This window comes from Protopterus annectens, chromosome 5.part1, assembly GCF_019279795.1.
Source record: "Protopterus annectens isolate FY-2018-M chromosome 5.part1, PAN1.0, whole genome shotgun sequence".
In the NCBI taxonomy this organism is placed as follows: Eukaryota; Metazoa; Chordata; order Ceratodontiformes; family Protopteridae; genus Protopterus; species Protopterus annectens.
Genome location: NC_056736.1, coordinates 454,223,631 through 454,244,121, shown reverse-complemented (window position 1 = coordinate 454,244,121; position 20,491 = coordinate 454,223,631). Strand labels below are relative to the sequence as shown.

The following is a 20,491-nucleotide window of genomic DNA, read 5'->3' as shown; positions in this document are numbered from 1 at the left end:
GGCTACTCTGTCCCAGAAAAGGGATACTTTGTAATTCTAATTTTCTCAGCTTCTTCCACATTGAATGCCTTGCCTTATGGGGCACTTTATACATCCCAGTTTATTGTCATTATAATCAGTTAATGGTAAGCTTCTGTTAAAACACACAAAATAAATCTGTTGTCAAGGTGCCAACTCTTAACGTTTACAACTTTCAAAATACACTCAAACATTATAAAATGCCACAAAAATTCAGACTGGATGACTGCTTTATTTAATATAATTTTAATACATAAGTAAAAAACAAAGGTTCTGCCAAATTTGCAGCAGACTTTAGTTCAGTACAATGCAGATCTTAAAGCTGCAGGAAAAACAGTCAGACATGACCAAATGAACAGGCCACTAGTGCATGCTAGTCAGAGAGCTTTGTGCAAATACAATACCATTACAAACAGCATATTGTTTTCTTATATCAGTCCACTGAGCACATCAACTAGCCCTAGAATAAGTTGCAATTAATTTTAAATAAGGGTGCCAATCAAAGCACATATGTGGCTGTCAGACTACAGAGACTGAACATGGAATTGGTCGTAACAAGTGAAATTAAATGATATTCATTTCACTTTTGTTTTATTAACATGGAAAGATGGTCTTATAATTTCAAATAATTCTGTAATTTGCACCAAAAGGTATATTTACCACTCTGTCACCATGCTGACGTTAATAACAAAAAGCCCAAATTACAAAGTTACCTTATTGCTGTTATAAGATATTTTACTTATTGTTTTTAAAAACGTCTTTCGCTTCTATGCATGTTGTAACAATGCTAAGGTATTCAAGCAATGTATAAAGGTTTCATGTACCTACTTTTTCTAACAAAATGGGTGATCATGTTCCTAAATGCAGTTTCAGAGTATAGAGTGCTATCAGTGTTAACAGGAAATGAGAAAGGAAGTCAACTGCACGCCTCCACATTTAAAGACTATGACCACCTTATAGCAGAAAGACATCATTAAAGAGGCCAATGTCTTATTGTACAGGCAATGTGGCAGGTTAACTGATGAAATGCTACAAACCTGTATGTCATACTGTATATGGTGTCTTATTATGTAAGACTTGGAAACACTGATAAGAAATCAACCTACACCAAAGGCATGAGACAAAATGCCCAAATTACAAAAGTCTTGCTCTCTGTGTAAATGACTTTCTCTGATGTATGCCTACTTTATAGACAGGCCTTACACCAGAATAAGTCACTTATACAGAGAGTAAGTCTTTTGGAATTGGGCAGGTTTACCAGAGTAAGCATATTACATTAAGAGCAGCAACTATTTTAGAGCCTTCTCATTGCTGCAGGTTAGACACAGTGCTATGATTTTGGTACTTTCTGTTTTATCCTTACTCCTCTTAACTACAATTTTTCTTCATCAAGTCACACCTGTTTGAAAGTGTCACCATTATTAAATAATAGAACTGCAGCAAAATTGGTTATCACTTACTATATGTAATCTAGCCTCTTAAAACTTTCTATTCTGAAAAAATAAGAAAGTGTTCCTTGTGAATCCTGTGTTATGATTTTCAAAGGCCAGTGCTGATTTGTAATGCTGCAAGTTTGACAGGTATGGCTTACATATTGTTCCTATTTTAATTCAAATCATCTTGAGATAGTGATATTGTGACTTTGACTTAGTAGTGTGACATGCTGAAAATTCATGTTGTCATCCTTTATGAGATTTTATTCACAAAACTGGAAGTACAGAAACACAGTTCCTATACAATTTAAACAACAAAGCCTATCAAGTTTGCAAGATAATGTGGAACAAGTAGCTGTAGTACAAGTAAGTAGTGATGGCGCTGACAACTGCAAATATTATGGGTGCAGAAATATGTAATTTTATACTAATACTACAAATGATTCCTTAATGTTGATCCTGAGTGGTCATCACAGCCTTCTTCAGATATATAACTCTTTCACATGAAACTGGTAAATATAATAATAAACATGACCTAAAATATGCTTTTATCATGAACTACAGGTGACAAGAATAAAGTTTCAATCAGCTGTAACATAATCATTTATGCTGCCAGGACACTCACACATTGACAGCAATCTGGATTTATATATCAATATAAAATGAATAACAATCCCAGACATCGATTCTTGTTTCTTTTTCATTGTAATGCATAATACAGTGAACCAAATCACATATCCTACTTAGCACAGTTATACCTAGTGCAAGAAGCTGACTGACGTATTTTCATCAGATGCCAGCACGTCTTAGACAAATGACTGATCTCAGTGACTTCTGCTCTCCTAATCTTCTTGAGGTCACAGCACGATATTCAGAATTCATTGTGAAGGTACTAATTCTCCAAATAAGCAGTTGAACATATGTTTTTCATGTGAGTGAGCCAGCAGTGTAGAGTTGTTTGTGATACTGCATTCTTGTGGAGGGCAGCAAAGCACGAGACAAAAACTGATTTCCTTTACCCCTGAGAATATTTTTGCTGTGTTGACCTAATATGGCGCACCATACAGGTAAGTTACAATATAAGGCCTCTCATTCCACCTTGTTACCCTGTCGCTCAATGCATCTGCATCTTCACTATTAATGCATTGAAAGCAGAGCATTTCATATTCATATCATCTAGCATTTTTTTGCAAAGTAGATTTTTTACAGCTTAGATATTAAGCAACTAACCTATTACAAATGTGCACAAATACGTTGTTATAGTAAACAACAACTATGGCAAAAAAGGCACTGATTTATTCAATTTAGTTTACTTTTTAGTTCTCTGGTTTCAATGTATTCTGTTCTTTCTGCTGAGTGCATCTTGTTTCTCAACATTTCCAGCTGCCTACAGATTCAGAACAATCGCTGACTGAAATGTAAATGATAAAGCCATTGCTTCAGTTTGTCTAATTTTCTGTGTCCTGAGTGGATGCAACCTAGAGAACAGAAAAGCAGAGAAACACAATTATCATCATCATCATCATCATAACTGTGGAGCAACTTCTTCTAAGAATAATCTGTAAAGAAGCCTGCCTCTCAAAGCACAAAGATGAGTAGAGATAACGTCCTTGGTACATGTGCTAATATATAAATTAAAATGTTTTTAAGACCACAGCTTGCACTATATAACAGGGTAAGATTAGTTATTTCATTACTGAACTTTATATAAGCATATGCTGTGCTTCCAATATTTGTTTTACAACAAGGTCTGTTGACTTATTGGAGACATCAACTTTGCATGCCATTTATTGTACTTTTCTAAATTTAGCTGACAAAAAAACACACACACACAGAGAAAAAAAAACTTGACTGACCAGCTCCATTACCTGAAATATCATCAACAGACACTTACTTCATTACAAAAGAATAGTCCCGTTCTTTACTTACATAAACTACAAATAAAATGAATGTATTAATAAAATCAGTAGATGCTATAGAGATGCCCAGTACAGAGGTGCCTGCATTAACAGTAAAAGCTGTTCTGAGTTAGCCAAAGTTCTCCTGAGTTTGCCAAAATATTTCTAAGTTTTGCAAAGTTTTTCTGTGTTTGTAAACTGATTTCCAAGGATTCTCGATACTGCAGGAGTTCTGCCTTTTTTTTGTAAAGCATTTGTTACTGCACTTGAGCTCAACACCAGTTTGTTTTACATTAAAAGGGTTTTATTCTTCACTCTGGTGGGAGCAGAGGGCTAATTCAACCCATCCAATTTGGGAATTGCTGGTGGATGGCTTAGTGTGGGTTTATCTGATTGGCCTGAGGTCTTAACTCTGTAAAAGTCTTTCATTTTGTTGGTATAAAAGCAAACAATGTTACCCATGCCTTGTATGTATACAAACCTCTCTAGTTTAAAATCCTATATAGGAAATGCTCTCCTTAGTCTCCCACTGTTCATAGCTGTTCAAAGAAATGCCAGTTTACACAGAGGGGAGCACCACTGCAGGTCATTTTATAGTATACTACTAAACACTCTCACTTAGACCTTTAATTGGCTCTCCCTTACTCTTTCCCCATCTACTAAGGATCTCATATAAAGGATAGCTGCTTCCCTGTCATTTCTATTTCTGCCCTGGTGGATATGCATATCCTGACACAGTACAGTAACTGCCTCATGTTCACTGACAACCACTTAATTTTACAGCAGACTAACATGGTATATCAGAGATGTAGCTACAATATGCCATTGGAGGCAAAGCTGTCACATGCACACATGAAAAATGCAAACCAGGTTGTCAGCATTGCACCAAAAATACTAATACCAACACTAAGGAACAAACATATAGACCCACATATGGCTTTTTTAATTATGTTAATAACCTCAGGGGACTTGCTTAACAATGTGCTGAGTTAATCATGAATGGCAACAGTTACACCCAGCCTGGAACTACAGCAAACCTGCTAGCCGAAAAGTTCAGTTCAAACTTCTCCCCTTCATCACCTCCTACCACACCCAAATCCTTACTGTATTTGATAAAGCCAAAAATACAGCCTCCATGAGTAAGGACAACATTCCAGGATACTTCTTAAATAACTTAAAACAGACTCTATCAGGGCTACTAGAAACCCTGTTTAACCACAGCCTCTAAATGGGATTTGTCACAGAGGAAATCAGGACTGCAACAATCATCCCACTGCATAAGGAGGCCCTTCAACTGACACAGGGAACTAAAGACTCATAAGCTTGACCACTCTTATCTGCATGGTCATGGAGAGAAGTGTCATGGACCTGATCAATAACAACATTGGAAATCTCCAAACCTTGGACCAGACCCAATTTGGCTTTGTCAGAGGGAGGTCTTGACTGCTCAATTTGGTGGACGTCTTCATGAAAGTCATCAGGGCCACAAATGAGGGGAAAATGGTACACACCACTTATGTAGACCTGGCCAAAGGTTTTGATATAATCCCCCAGTCAGGAATCCTAAACAAACTTACTGTGCTAGGCATAAACCCCAAAATCCTCAGGTGGATAGCAAACTGTCTTACTGACAGGGCACATGTTGTCCAGATAGACAAATCCACTTCCATAAAAAACTGTTACTAGCAGTGTCTCACAGGGCTCAGTGTTAGGACCCCTCCTGTTTGGTATACTTCTCTGAAGTGAATGACAATGTCGGGGGTCTCTGACTCATCAAGTTTGCTGATGACTGTAAGCTGGGAGCAATCTTTGAATTCCCAAACAATGCTGACATCCTAAAGACAGGCCTAAAAATTTCAAACAATTGGTGCTAATACCATGGTCTGAGACTACATGCTAAAAAATGTGTAATCATACCTTTCAGTAAATCAGATATCCCTGCAAATTATAATATTGATAGCACACCTCTAAAAGTAGACCCGGTTGTAAGGGACCTAGGAACGCAGACAGATAGTAATCTAAACTTTGACCACCAGGTAGCTATAGTAGTGAGGAAATACTTCTTTGTGGCTCAACGTATAAGTAAAGGCATGGCATCAAGGTCAAAGGAAGTCATAGTGCAATTGTACCCAGCCCTCATCATGCCCATAATCGAGTACAATGCTTCCTTATGCATATACCTAACTAGGCACTTACACCAACTGGAGTGGCCCCAGAGGTTTCTCACTAAAAAAAAATACAAAGTGTGTGACACATGTCTTACATGGACTGACTAAAGGCCCTATATTGAGAGGTGATTTATGCCTGACCTATCAGGCATTCTCTGATCTGGTCCAAATGAAGATGTTACATATTCGCAAGAAACATTATACGAGGGTTATACTTGCCATGGACGTGAACCTTATTTGTGATTCAAACAGGACTTGCTGGACAGACAGATTCATATCCCTAAGGCTACCTTGTCTAAGGAATAAACCTTCCATCATCGTAAAGCAAAGCCCGACCCTCATGCTCTTCAAAAAGAATGTGAATAAATTAATGGTGAATTGTAAATTCACTCCTGGCGTACTGTCCTTGTCCCTTTTGGACAGAGGCAGTTGAAAATGACTCAGGGCTCCAACAGCCAAAGACCCACTACCCTAATACCAGCCCATCCCACATCTGGGGAATTAAGATATAACAGTGTCATATCTTGGGTATTATTGGCTAGGCTTGTAAAGGCTCTTACACCATTGGCCTAGTAATCACCTATGAAACTATGGAAATGGAGTCCTGTTCATGCCTGATAAATTTCTTTTAGCAGTCTTGGGCAACTGCTCCTTGGTGCAGATGCAGCCAGTGTATGAGACAGCCGATGGTCTACCGCATCTCTAGATCTTTCTAGTTGTGGTTGGAGTGGAAACAGAGTTGAGAGGAGCTCACTGTGAAAGGCACACAAACCTAACCACTTGAAAGACTTGAAACAAAAACAAATAGGGTGAACAAAACACAGAAACATGCAACTGTGTTAGTACTTACCTTCATAGTAGATCGTCAAGAGAGAAGTATATCATCATTTAATAAAACCATATGGGTATGTTAGCCACCTTGGTCTAGTTTGCCAGAATGAAGTTTCAAGCACTACCTACAGCTGGACTTAAGCTATGTTAGCCTCAAACTTCATGACATAAACATAGGCCTTGTGACAGACATTTTAAAGTCTATACTTGCTTGAGCCATCTCATTTCTCATTTCTGCCAAAGAAGAACTCCTTAAGGTAACCTGTAAATGGTTCATCTCCCAGGCCCATGCTTACACTTATCAAGGGTATCAGAACTTGTCAGAGATTTGGGATGCATGGCTAGGCTTAAAAAGGCCCTTGTGGTCATTAGCCTAGTAAACACATATGAACCCTAACTGAAACTGATTATAAATACTTTCCCTTTGAAGAGTCAATATGATGTGTAATTATAAACATCATAAAGTGCAAAGTTTGTATCTACAAACACATTTAAAATAATGATATGCTTTCTCTTAACAATCTGCTTAGGGTGAGTATTCATTCAACTAGATCATCTTACTTTAACAGGAAGAATGCCATAATTTAATAACATATTGTTACAATATCCAGTACTGGATAGCAACGGATGTTTTTAGTCACAATAATAATAATATTCATTTATTAACCAGGTACAAGCACTCCCTTTTCAGGGGCAATCTGGGAGCAATGTTTGGTTAAGTGACTTGCTCAGGGTCAACACAGTAGGAAAATAAGGGCTGAGGAAATCAAACCCTGGACCACAGGAACTACCGCTGATGGCCTTAACCCTCTGTGCCACATGCTAGACATGTGAAACAAGAACACACAATAGCAGTCAATAACATGACAGCACTATTAGGTTAGCTTAAGGATGTAACATTTTTATACATAAAGGATCTTAATATTGCTAGTAACATGCTGACCCCAAAGCCATCTGATAACAAAAGCTACATTAGTACTGATTGTTAAAAGCTTAGGTGACAGCACCCTGGCATTTGCATACAGCTACCAGAAGAAGCAGTATTTTAAATTGATTAGTTTTTAGTCACAAAAATACTAATATCCATTTATTAACCAGATACAAGCACTCCCTTTTCAGGGGCAATCTGGGAGCAATGTTTGGTTAAGTGACTTGCTCAGGGTTAACACAGTAGGCAAATAAGGGTTGAGGAAATCAAACCCTGGACCACAGGAACTACAGCTGATGGCCTTAACCCTGTGTGCCACATGCTAGACATGTAAAACAAGAACACACAATAGCAGTCAATAACATGACAGCACTATTAGGATAGCTTAAGGATATAACAATTTTATACATAAAGGATCTTAATATTGCTAGTAGCATGCTGACCCCAAAGCCATCTGATAACAAAAGCTACATTAGTACTGATTGTTAAAAGCTTAGGTAACAGAACCCTGGCATTTGCATATGGCTACAGAAGCAGCAGTATTTTAAACTGATTAGTATAAGACGGAAGTGATGGTATTTCTTTTAGGCTGTTAGAATAAGCATTCCAAATCTATGATCCCTGGACTGAAAAGCTGTATGGGAGTATTCTGTGGGGTACAGAAGGATACCTAGGGTGTTTACAGCTTATACTCTGGTCCTTAAGGTTCTAGACAAATTGTTGAGAATAAGGAGCTTATTTGATGGGCGGCCACGGTGGTGCAGTGGTTAGCATTGCTGCCTCACAGCAAGAGGTTCTCCCACATCCCAAAGACATGCTGCAGGTGGATGGACACTCTAAATTGGCCCTCTGGCAACTCGACACAAAACTCCCCTGCCATTCAATGGAAGAAGAAGAAGAAGAAGGAGCTTATTTGATGACCTGCTCTGTTCAAGGGTAACCAGCTTGTAAGCAAAGTAAAAATTCTGAGTTTTTCCATCTGTTTTATGGATGCCATCTAGCAGCCTTCACAGCAGTGCAGTGGTGCTGGTTCCTAGCACCCTGAATAACCTACAAATTTTGTTTTGTGTAGAATGCAGCTTTTGGATAATTAGAAAAGTCCTATACTATATAATGCAATCCCTTTTGTTAATATCTGTCTAACTTCATTTGTAGGAACATTTGTGATTGTATAACAGGTTGCAAGCGCTGCAAATATCCTACCAATAGACTGCTGAATATGATTTTAGAAAGTTCATGGTAGGACTAACCATACCCCAAGGCACAGTACTCAACTTCTCTGTTCAAGAAACAGGGACAAAGCAAAACTAATGAGAGGGGAGACAAAGGTCTAAAATTGGGGGGGGGGGGGTTAAATATCCTAATTCATTTAGAAAGTTAATAGAACAACAGGTTTTGCATCAACAAGCATTTTCTGAAAAATATAAAGTATGAAACTCTAAATATCTGGCATTATTGACTAACTGTAATCCTCAGTTGTTTACTAAATTAGAGACATTTGATAGGTATGCCCCAAGGTAAGATATTTGCAGCATAGCACATACAACAAAGTGTCACATTCTGGGCCTGTAACACTCCATGAACTATTCAACACAAAGCGATGTTTCTAGGTACCAAAGAGCATGATCTTGGTCTTCATATGGTTAACAAACAGCCCAGTTTGTTTCAACCAAAGGCACAGTTGTGCTAGGATGTTTGGTAGCTTGGTGACAGTTTCTATTTGTGACGGACATGAATATACAGGAACATGTCATCAACATAAGTAATGTTACTGATGTGCCACATCAAAAGTTAAATGAGTTTAAGACAGTGTAAATAGTAAGCAGTGGCAGAATGAGAACTGGGGTATCTCTTGGCTATTAGAGGTGTCTGTAATTTCCCAAGTCCAGTAGTTATGATAAAGGATCTACTGTACAGGTAACTGGTAGACCAATATAATACTGACTTGTTTTGGCCATATAAAGCCGGTTCGGCAAATGACACATCATACATTATTAATATGAAGTAATTTGTTAAGTTCACAAAAACTAACCTTTTGTCATTTTACCCATAATCCATGGTAGTCAAGATGGAGTATATATAAAAAAACAGCAGTGCTATTATGGTACTGTAGCCTTTCCTAAATGCATATAATTGATGATATAGTGGGTAATAAGCTTCAGTGTGAGCTTTTAGTTGTGGAGCTTCTGCCCTCTATGGTACTTTGAATAGAGGAGAAAAGACTGATAATGTCCTGTACGATTAGAAATTCAGTACTGGATTTTGCCTGGGTAAGGGCTAGAATGTTTTTCTATTTTATAGAGTTCAAGAGCAACCCCCATCGCTAGTGATTAATGTCTTGTACTATTTCACCTGTGAAAGTTTCACAAGCACATGAGAACTTACTGTATAAACCATCAGCTCCTAGTTGACCAGAGCTAAGTATTCCTCTTAGCCATTGGTTAACTTTGACTTTTAGAACTTCAGTAAAGTGAAAACCAGTAATAAAAAATAACTCTTAAACAGAAGATATGTTTTCAATCCATGCAGACTAATTTGTACTTAATCTTTACACCTGGGGCACAGATTTCACTTATTCAAGAAACTCACATTCTAAATGATCAGTGAGACTCTGTAAATGAAAAGTGGATTAAAGCCATTTTAATCACTAGTATTTAATAAATTACATTGGGTGTAGCCATTTTTGTGAAGAAAATTAAATATCATTGACTCTAATACTGCTAATTCAGGTAAGTACTTTTACTTTTTTTACAGTTAACAGGCTTGAGAGACCTTTATTGATTTTAAACATTTATTCTCCATGCTCTGGCCAGATGGAATTTATATCTTCAGTAATAAATTTACTGTTGAAATTCACAAATCACTATTTAATTACATGCAGAGACTGAAATATGATTATTAATCTTGAAGCCTGGCTCCATGGCACAGACAGAGGGAGCCATGAGTGTGACCTAGGTGCATGGAATTCAGTTAGTAGCCCCAGCACTGGAGGAGGCAGGCATGGAGGGGTACAGCAAATGGATATGGCCCACTTCCCCTCCCTCTGGGATGGAGAGGGTAGTACACATTCAGGAGCACAACAGTAGGGTCTGATTACCGTGCTGGAAATTGGAGAAAACACTTTCCATTGTTTTTGGGGGGGAGTGGCAGGGCTGCTTGAAAGGAATGTCCCTTGCACAGGTTAGGGGACATTGTTTGTACTCAGCCTATTGCACACCCCTTTCCTACGACTTCACTGAGTGAATGCAGGGCCAGGGGAGGTCTGAATAATGAAAACTCACTAAGCACTCCTGACAGCTGTCTGAATGACAGGTCCTCCCAGCTGACCAGTGACACAATGATGGGTGAATGAATGGCATTTAAAAATAGGGTGGAAATAAAAGAAAAAGAGATATGGTTAAGAAATGACAGAAATTATTTAGAGTGGCTGACAAAGTTTACAGTATTGCAGAATAAGGGGAATTTCAAGGAACAAGAAGAGGCACAACTGCAGAGTGCTAAACAGGAAATAAGGGAGTGTCTGGATAACATGTATAAGATTAGAAAGATTGCTGTTAAGCAGCTGTCTTTGGATAATAACTCCAGTGCACAAAATCTTTTAGCACAATGACTTTGCAACAGGAGTAGAAAGGGTTGTTGTCAAACTTAAGGAGCCTATAATAAGAAAAAATAACCAGAGATCCTGTAGAAGTATTAGAGACATTTTGGAGATTTTATGAAAATTTGTATCAAACAGAGAAATGTGGAAATCAAGGAAGAACAAAAATAGAAATATCTATGGAAGATTTAAGTATGCCAAGATTAGAGGTAGATAAGGCTTAAAAATTCTCAACAATTAGCAGTTAAGATAGGAGGAAATGAGATAAAAATGGTGATGTATAATCACTCTGCAGTTAAGTCTCTATGAAAAGATAGTATTTCTGTGGAAGTTTGGAAGTTAGAAGGGAAGAAAGAGATACATATCTAGAATGTTATGTTTAACAGTATTTTAAAAGGAGGAGAAGCACCAACATCTTAGAAAAAAGGGTGGTGGCTGTAATACCTAAAGATAGTAAAGACCCATCAGACCTAACAACATATAGACCCATTTTCATTTTAAACCATGATTATAAAATGTTAACGTCTATACTAGTAAAAAAGAATGGCAAAGGTGTTGCCAAAATTGATATAAATTAATGTGGTTTTGTGGTGAGGAGGCAAAGATTTGACAAAGTTAATAGAGAGACGATGATCCAGAGTGAAGCAGAATGAAATAAAATACTGCTGTTGTTGGTGGGTCTTGACGTAGGGAAAGCATTTGACAGAGTAAGCTGGGATTTTTTGAGTAGGGCAATGGAAGCAGCTGCATTCCCTGATACAGTGTTCTTCTTTTGGCTGTTCCCGGTTAGGGGTCGCCACAGTGGAACTCCATTCTGCTAATGATTGGCAGTAGATTTTTGTTTACGTGCGCCGAGGTCCCAGCTCAACGCCCAACATTCAACGAAGGCACACCCATTCTACTCATATCTTTCCAATGCCACACGACCGCGGGGAAGATATGCAGATTCCACACAGAAGGTGCTCCAGCTGAGAATCGAACGGGAGAACCTCTTGCTGTGAGGCAACAACGCTAACTGCAGCACCACCATTCCCTGATACAATAATAAGGTTAATTAGGAGGATATATGAAGGATTGGAGGTAAAAATTAAAGTGGAAGGATTACTCTCTGAGAATTTATGTGTGAACCAGATAGGGGTGTCCTCTTTCTCCTTTATTATTTGTGTTATATTTAAAGCTATTGGTAAAGAAAATAAGTGACTCGAAAAATTCTTGGATATAATTACAATCGTAATTGAGAAAAAGTTGGCTTTATTTGAAGATAATATTATTTTGTACTTGATAAATGCAGTAAAGGACATCTCTGCTGTGGAAAATTTTGAGACAGTTTCACGTCTTTTCAGGACATACAATTATTGAATATAAAACAAAGGCTATAGCCGTAAATTATGTACCCACACATGAATTGGTTCAGCAGTACCCATACTTATGGGAACACAATAAGGTGAAGTATTTAGGAGTATGGAATTTCAAGGAACAAGAAGAGGCACAACTGCAGAGTGCTCTTGGGTTGGGGAGGGTGGCCTATAGCTTAAAAATGGCTCGCAAGGGCAGTTAGCTTAGTACTAACCTATGAACTTTACAAAAGGCTCCTGGTATGGCAGCTAAGGATATGTGGGAAGAGACTAAACAAAAACTGAGAAACTGGAAGCTGTCATTTATGAATATGGATAGTACAATACACACAGTGAAAATGTTTCTAGTCCCTTTAGTTTTATATAAAGGTAAGCATATTTTTATCAACCAGAGAAGTTTTGGACAATAACTAATAAAGAGTTGAAGGAATTTACCTGAGAGGGGAAAAGGGCAAGGGGTAACTGGGATAAGTTGATCCTTCCAACGGAATAAAGAGTTATTTATTTTCAAATGCGTCTTTATAGAGAAGTAGAGAGTAATCCTTTTTTAACAGTTCCTTTCTTTCTGAAACATCTCATTACCAATGATGATGTTACAGTCCCACAGGAATAAGTAAGCAAGTGAGCAGATCTGGCAACAAAATACCAAATTTACAAAAACAAGTGAATAAGTAAATAAATAAATACATAGTATGGGAGGGTCATCTACAAGGGGCTACCAGCAGCACAGACTCAGCAGAACAGCAGCCTTCTTCCAATGGCATTTTCATATGCTAGTTTGTATGTCCTGTATTAAGGAGGGAATTTCATATCACTAACACCTGATTCAAAAATGAATGACTAACAGTGAAATCCATAATTGCAATCCACTGTGCCTGGAATAAGCTTCCAGCAGATAACTCATATTTTTCATACTTGGCATCTTTCTTTCTTTCTACAGGGAATCCACACTTACCACACCATCAGCTTCAGTACTTATTTTACACCTTATCTTGCCTCCTATTTTTTTTTTCTTGAAAGTGTGAAGAGCTGTTAACTGTAAATCATGCAGATAGTAACTATAAATAGAAATTATGTTAGTGTTCTACAGCACTAAAAGACTTATCTTTTTTTTTTTTCTTAAATTACACTGCTACTGAATATTTTGAATCTTCCAACATTTCTGAAATCATGCCTCACAGTCTTTTCATGTTTTTACCAAAACTGTATATATGCATTATCTAGTCTAGAGCTCTGCTCCATGATCTCCACTGAATGAAGATCAGTCATATATTAAGAAATCATGCTGTGTGTAAACATTTGTGATTTAAAAGTTTTTAGTGCAACCTTCGAGAAGCTATAATATGATTGTGTGTAATTTAAATGCATCCTCTGTGGTCTGGGTAATTACTACCTTGACAATGATGTTATTTCCAGTTTGGTTAGATCTAGTGTTGAGCTTGGATATTACTAAACTGGTCAAGGAATCAACAAGGGAAGGCAATGTCCTTGATGTAGTTTGGATCAAGAATGATTTAGTAGCCAGTTATTGTAGGACTGACTATGGACTTATAGGTCCTGATCATTTATGCGTTTACTGGAAAGCTGTAAAAGGAATAAGTGTGTTTGGGTTAAAGCATAATTCTCCAACACTGAAACATTATCAAGTGGACTGTTCAGCTATTAACAGTGAACTAGAAAACTGGAATTGGCAAGTAGGTATGGAAAATAAAAATGTTGAAATGTGCTGGGACATTTTTTATTAATATATTTTTTTCTTACTGATCGTTTTCTTCCAAAGGCTAATTACACCAGTTGTCTAAAGAAGAATAAAGAAGGGTGGACTGGTAAACTTGACAGGCTAGGGTAAAAAGTGAAAGCCCATTGGCAGAAGTTTAAGATAGTTCTTAATAATATAGACAGAGTAAAATATCAGAAAATTAGGAATGGATTAAGGCATTTGCTAAAATATACTAAAAGGAAATTTAAATACAAGTTAACAGTCTACACCACTGATAAAAAGGCTCTCTTTAGGTACTTAAGGACTTACAGGGTAGATTCTTATTCAAATATTAGTGTTACCAAGGATAGTGTAATATTCACAGATGCATCTCAGTTGGTAGAGGCATTTGCTTCTTTTTCTTCTTCTTTCGGCTGCTCCTGTCAGGGGTCGCCACAGCAGATCAACTGTTTCCATTTCTTCCTGTCCTCTGCATCTTGCTCTGTCACACCAACCACCTGCATGTCCTCTCTTACCATATCCATAAACCTTATCTTAGGCCTTCCTCTTTTCCTGTTACCTGGCAGCTTCATCCTTAGCATCTTTTTCGCCAATATACTCTGCACACCTTCTCAGCACATGTCCAAACCACCGTAATCTTGCCTCTCTGGCTTTGTCTCCAAACCTTCCAACCTGGGCTGACCCTCTAATATACTTATTCCTAATCCTGTCCATCCTCGTCACACCCAGTGCATATCTTAACATCTTCAACTCTACCACGTCAAGTTCTGACTCCTGCTGTTTTGTCAATGCCACTGTCTCCAACCCGTATAGCATAGCTGGTCTCACTACCCTCTTGTAGACCTTCCCTTTCACTCTTACTGGTACTCGTCTGTCACAAATCAATCCTGACACTCTTCTACACCCACTCCATCCTGCCTGTACTCTCTTCTTCACCTCTCTTCCACACTCACCATTACTCTGAACTGTTGATCCCGAGTATTTAAACTCATCCACCTTCGCCACCTCTACTCCCTGCATCCTCACCATTCCTCTATCCTCCCTCTCATTCACACACATATATTCTGTCTTAGTCCTGTTGACCTTCATTCCTCTTCTCTCTAGAGCATATCTCCACTTCTCCAGGGTCTCCTCCACCTGTTCCCTACTCTCACTACAGATCACAATGTCATCTGCAAACATCATAGTCCACGGGGACTCCTGTCTGATCTTGTCTGTCAACCTGTCCATCACCATTACAAACAAGAAGGGGCTCAGAGCTGAACCTTGATGTAATCCCACCTCCACCTTAAACGCAGCCGTCACTCCCACCGCAGACCTCACCGCTGTCACAAAACCCTCATACATATCCTATACCACTCTTACATACTTCTGTGACACTCCCGACTTCCTAATACAATACCACAACTCCTCTCTAGGCACCCTGTCACATGCTTTCTCTAAATCCACAAAGACACAATGCAACTCCTTCTGACATTCTCTGTACTTCTCCATCAACACTTTCAAAGCAAACATCACATCTGTAGTGCTCTTTCCTGGCATGAAACCATACTGCTGATCACTAATCATCACCTCCCTTCTTAACCTATTTGCAAATAAGTTTTTTTCCTTGTCAACTAACAGCTCCACTTTCTCCAATTCTGATTTCAATAACCACAGCTATAATTGCCCAATTATAAACCAGGATCTAGTGGGTTTTACACTAAGTACTATTAAACTATATTCAGCAGCTGCTCTGGATGAGCTATGTGGTTATTTTTTGTCTAAAATTTCTAAAGCATGATTGCCCTGTTTATGCTGGTTATATTAGTTTGGTTTGTAGGAGGGTTTGTTCATGGATATGAAAAACATCTACCATACTTCCTCTATTCAAAAGTGGTAAAAGTTTGACATTAGATAGTTATTGCCCTATTACATACATACAAATGTTTCAAGCACGGGCATTAAAGCCCTTCTAGCTTGCCAATATGCCAAAACACATGTTCCCATAATAAATGTCCAGGCTGTTCTTAAAAATATCTAAACTAGTACTTGCTTTAATGTAATTTGGTAGTCTGTTCCAAGCATCAGCTACTCTGTCAGCGAACCAGTTAGTACACTTCTCATTCCTATAGAATCTTTTACATAGGTTATCTGATGATTCTGTAGTACTTTTTTTATAACCCCAAACTTTCCCAGAGGTAGTTGTCCCTGAATGCCCTATATACCTGAATAAGATTTCCTCTTAAATATCCGTAAGAGACACTGTACAAGTTCAGATATTTTAGTCTTTCATAATAACTTATATTTTCACATCCATTGATGCCCTTAGCATATTTGCACTGTACTCTTTCCAGTTTATTCATGCTTGTGTTCCTATAGGGTTTCCATATTGTTGTTCCATACTCAAGGTTGGGTCTAATGTAACTAACAAACAATTACTTCATTATGTTTGATTTCCTAGACTTTATAAATCTTTTTATACAACCTATAGTTCTATAACTATCATTAGCCAATTGGTTGATATGATTAGAAAAACTCATAGCTGAATCTACCCATATACCCAGGTCCTTAAATGAGTCTACAGTTTCAATCACTGTGTGCTGTATTAAATATTCACCTTTCAGTTTATGTCTCCCAAATTTCATATGCTTAGTTTTTGATGTATTTATCAACATGTTATTCTCCTGTGCCCAAATGGTCAATTTAGTCAAATTATTTTGCAGACATGCCTTATCTGTAACACTTGTAATCAGTTTACCCAATTTCAGGTCGTCAGCATATAGACTGTAGAACACCTCAGATGAAAAAGTAAGGTCTGAAAGATGCAATCTAAACAAGTAAGGGCCTAGTACAGAGCTCTGTGGGACACCTTGGCTGTAACCAAGGATTTCACCTGTTCAATTGGTGTGTGATACTTGTCATATCCTATTTGTAAGCCATGCAGCTATCCATCTTATCAACAGTACATCAGTACCTAGTTGTACTAATTTATTGATCAGTGTTTTGTGCATGACCCTGTCAAATGCTGAAGTTAAATCTATATAAATCACATCACATCACAGCACAATTTTTCATTCATAGCTGTTATTATATTGTTATAGAACATCATGTTACAGGTGGTAATAGATCTATTTTCAACATATGCACGCTGATATATGGTTTCAAGTCCCAACCTATCCAGTTCTGACAATAACTTATCCAGTATTACCTTCTCCATTATTTTTCCACAACATGAAAATAGACTTAAGGGTCTATATGATTCTGGGTTTGTCCTACTCCCCTTTCCCTTAAAGACAGGTTTAATAAGTGCATGTCTGCAATCTTGAGGAATCTCCCCATATTTATATGACCTAGTGAATAATAGATGTTATGGCAGTGTAAGTTCTTGCTTAAGTGTTCTCAGGTCATTGTTACTTATTCCATCTCCTCCCTGTGCTTTGTTTGGATCCAGTTTGCACAGTTCTTTTTTCAATATAATCTAATTTGATTCCAGTATCTGGGGTTACCTGGATGTCACTAGGACAACTTACCACCCCTTTTGTGGAGCCAAACTGTTTTGCATAAGATTTTGTAAATATATCTATAATCTGTTGTGTCTGAGAATAAATTTTAGAATCTGCACACAGTTTTATCAATTTGTGTATCTTTACTCCTTCCACATCTTATGTATCTATAAAAAGGTTCCCTATTATGCTCAATATCTTTGTATACATTTTCTTCAAATTTTTTTTGATCTTGTCTAACACTATGCTTAATCTGTTTGTCTTTTAGTCTTATGTGTATTATCAACAAATGTTTTGAAAGAATGTCATGCTTCATGATAAAAGAAGAGCTACGTTCTACCCTGTATATTTTTCAGCATGGGTTTACCCAAGGGAGATCTTGTCTGACTAACCTGCTATGTTTTCACCATGAATTATGGGAATCAGCTGATGTGGGTTTAACTTTTTATATGAATACTTGGATCTGGCCAAAGTATCTGACTATTCCCCATGAAGAAATTAGGGTGACCTTATTTAAACTTAGAATAAACCAATATATAATAATGTGGGTTATTAGTTGGCTGACTGAGAAAACACTTAAAGTAAAAATTGGAGTTAATATTTCTAAAGAAAGGAATGTTACAGCAGGGTTCCCACAGGATTCCTTTCTTGGACCCTTGTTTAATCTGTTTATATCTGACTTCCCATGTCAGAATAAGATTTTAGTCAACAAGTTTGCTGATGATAGTAAAATTGGAGTGATTATTAACTCTTTTAACATTCTGGTTAACTTACAGGGCTTTCTGGTTACTATTCACTTATGGTCTTTAAATAAGATCATGGTCGTTAATGTCAGTGGCACTAAGGTATTGCACTTTGGGTCACATAATCCGTGTTTTCATTATGCCTTGGTTAATACTTTTATAAGTAGTGAGGGCAAAATCATGGATTTAGGTTTTGTTGTGGACTAGAGACTGAAATGTAATGACAATTTAATATCTGTAATAAAAAACTGCTACTTTATTATTACAGTCATTCTACATAGTACCTCTAGTGTGATGAAAGAGTTGTAATACTGGTTTACAAGGCTGTAGTAAGACTGCAGATAGAATATATTTTTGCTCCCTATGTTTACAACTGTGCCCAAATTTCCAGACTGGAAAGAATTCAGAAGTATTTTATGAGACAGACTGATGGTATTAAGAACTATAGTTATAGAAATAGACCTGAAAATCTGTCTCTGCATTCTTTGTGTTATAGATTTGTTAGACGGAACCTGGCTATTTTATATACATATTCAAATAATGCTGTTTCAGCTAATTTGGGCCTCAGGGTATCAGAAATAACTATGACAGCATGGCACTCCTCTTTGAGGAAAAGCTCTTTTCACCACAGGGTTGGGAAATTGTGGAATGATCTCTGTACAGAGATAAAGAAGGCCTCTAGTTTCAGTATTGCCAAACATTTATTGTCCATTGGCTTGTTAATATGGTTTTCAGTCTTTAGTAAGAGTCAACAGACTCACTTATTGTCTCTACTGAGGCTCGGAGTTTGATATTTACAAACACTGAACACTAACTCAGTAAGCCAACTTACATTTTAACCATAAGTTGGACTGGACTGAAGTCAAAATATTGCCAACAAACTTACCTCCATATCTGGCTTGTTTTCAGAGTTCTGCTCATTTACAGGGCTGCAGTCATCTGTAGTCTGGCCTGTATTTTCCTTATTCTCCAAGACTTCACTGGTTACAACTTCACTGCTTTCTGTTAGGTCCTGGCAAATAGGCTCTTGACTTTGAGAAGCCTTCTCATCAGATATCTCTTCTTGGCAGGTTACTGTCCCATCTGGCTCATCTTTGCCAGTTTCCTCCACATCCTTTGATGGGGTCTTCTCATCTTCCTCCTTTTTTTTTTCCTCAACAAACACACCAGAGTCCTCAAGCACTTCCTCTGCAGGCCCCATGTCAGCTTCGTTTCTGTTGGAGTCTTTGCCTGCTTGTGGTTGCTCTTGCAGAGGCTTTTCTTCCTGAGTCGTTGATACCTTCTCCTCATTGAGTGCCACCTTTTCACTACTTTCTGCAGTCTTGTCTTTAGTATCAATAATGCCAATATCTTCTGAGTCATCTGTAACTGATCTTCTGTGCTTTCTGCTTGGTGGTCTCCGTTTCATTGACAGCCTTGTCCTCCCCTAAAAAACAAAAAGCAGCACAGATGAAAGTAAACATATTTTCACCCATTTTACTCATTTAAAATTATTCTGTATGCATCTTTGAGTTATAATTTAATATATGTAGTAAACAAAATACTAAAAATGTTTTCAGGATGAGTATGTACAAAGAATGATATATATGTATGTGATATGAAACACAAATGAGTGATAGTATGCTTTATTCCATGTAGGATATAAATCTGAAAAGAAAAAAGAAAGCTTGATTATGCATTATATGAGAAATTATGAAAACGACTAAGACTGGATGAATAAGGGAAGGTAGAGGGGAGTGTGTTTAACCCCTGAAACTGATATTTTTTTTATACAGTAATGATCAGTGCCACTCTCTGATGGGTGTGACAACAGATGGTAGGACATGGCTGCAATTGAACCCTTTGTTAGCAAGACCACACCCAACCAACTGCCCCAGAATGAGTCTGGAACATTCTTCGTTGTCCTTCAGAGCTCAGCTTAGTATCATTAGAGAAAAGCCTATTACTGAAAGTGAAATGTATGAAGCAGAACTTAGTCACAACTTGAATAAAGTGAAACTTATGATGTGTTGCTACACTGGCTCATTCTCCCATATGAGCATGGAACAATTTTTTAAACACCTTTATTGAATTATCACTTGTGGCATAGGCAAATTTATATTCACATAAAAGTAATCAAACTATATTAGTATAACAAGTATTATACTTCACATATATTGCTATATATCATATAACCTAAACAATATTACATAAGTTATTCATTCTTGCCTTTTTTAACAAGAAACATGTTTATTAAAACATCACTTACTACATAAGCAATCATACATTTATATAAATGAAAACAAACCACACCGACACAATCCTAGTTGCAGTC

The 20,491-nt window shown here is 37.5% G+C and overlaps 1 protein-coding gene across 1 annotated transcript in view; it reads right to left on the bottom strand.

Moving 5' to 3' along the window:
• Positions 1-230: 230 nt before the first annotated feature.
• RCSD1 (RCSD domain containing 1) overlaps positions 231-20,491 on the bottom strand; it is a 1,115,611-nt gene continuing 1,095,350 nt past the window's right edge. The window contains exons 9-10 of the mRNA XM_044073103.1: positions 19,064-19,603; positions 231-2,929 (exon numbers count right to left, since the gene is read on the bottom strand). Coding sequence (XP_043929038.1) covers positions 2,900-2,929; positions 19,064-19,603 — 570 coding nt within the window. The 3' untranslated portion in view covers positions 231-2,899. The remainder of the gene's footprint in view (positions 2,930-19,063; positions 19,604-20,491) is intronic.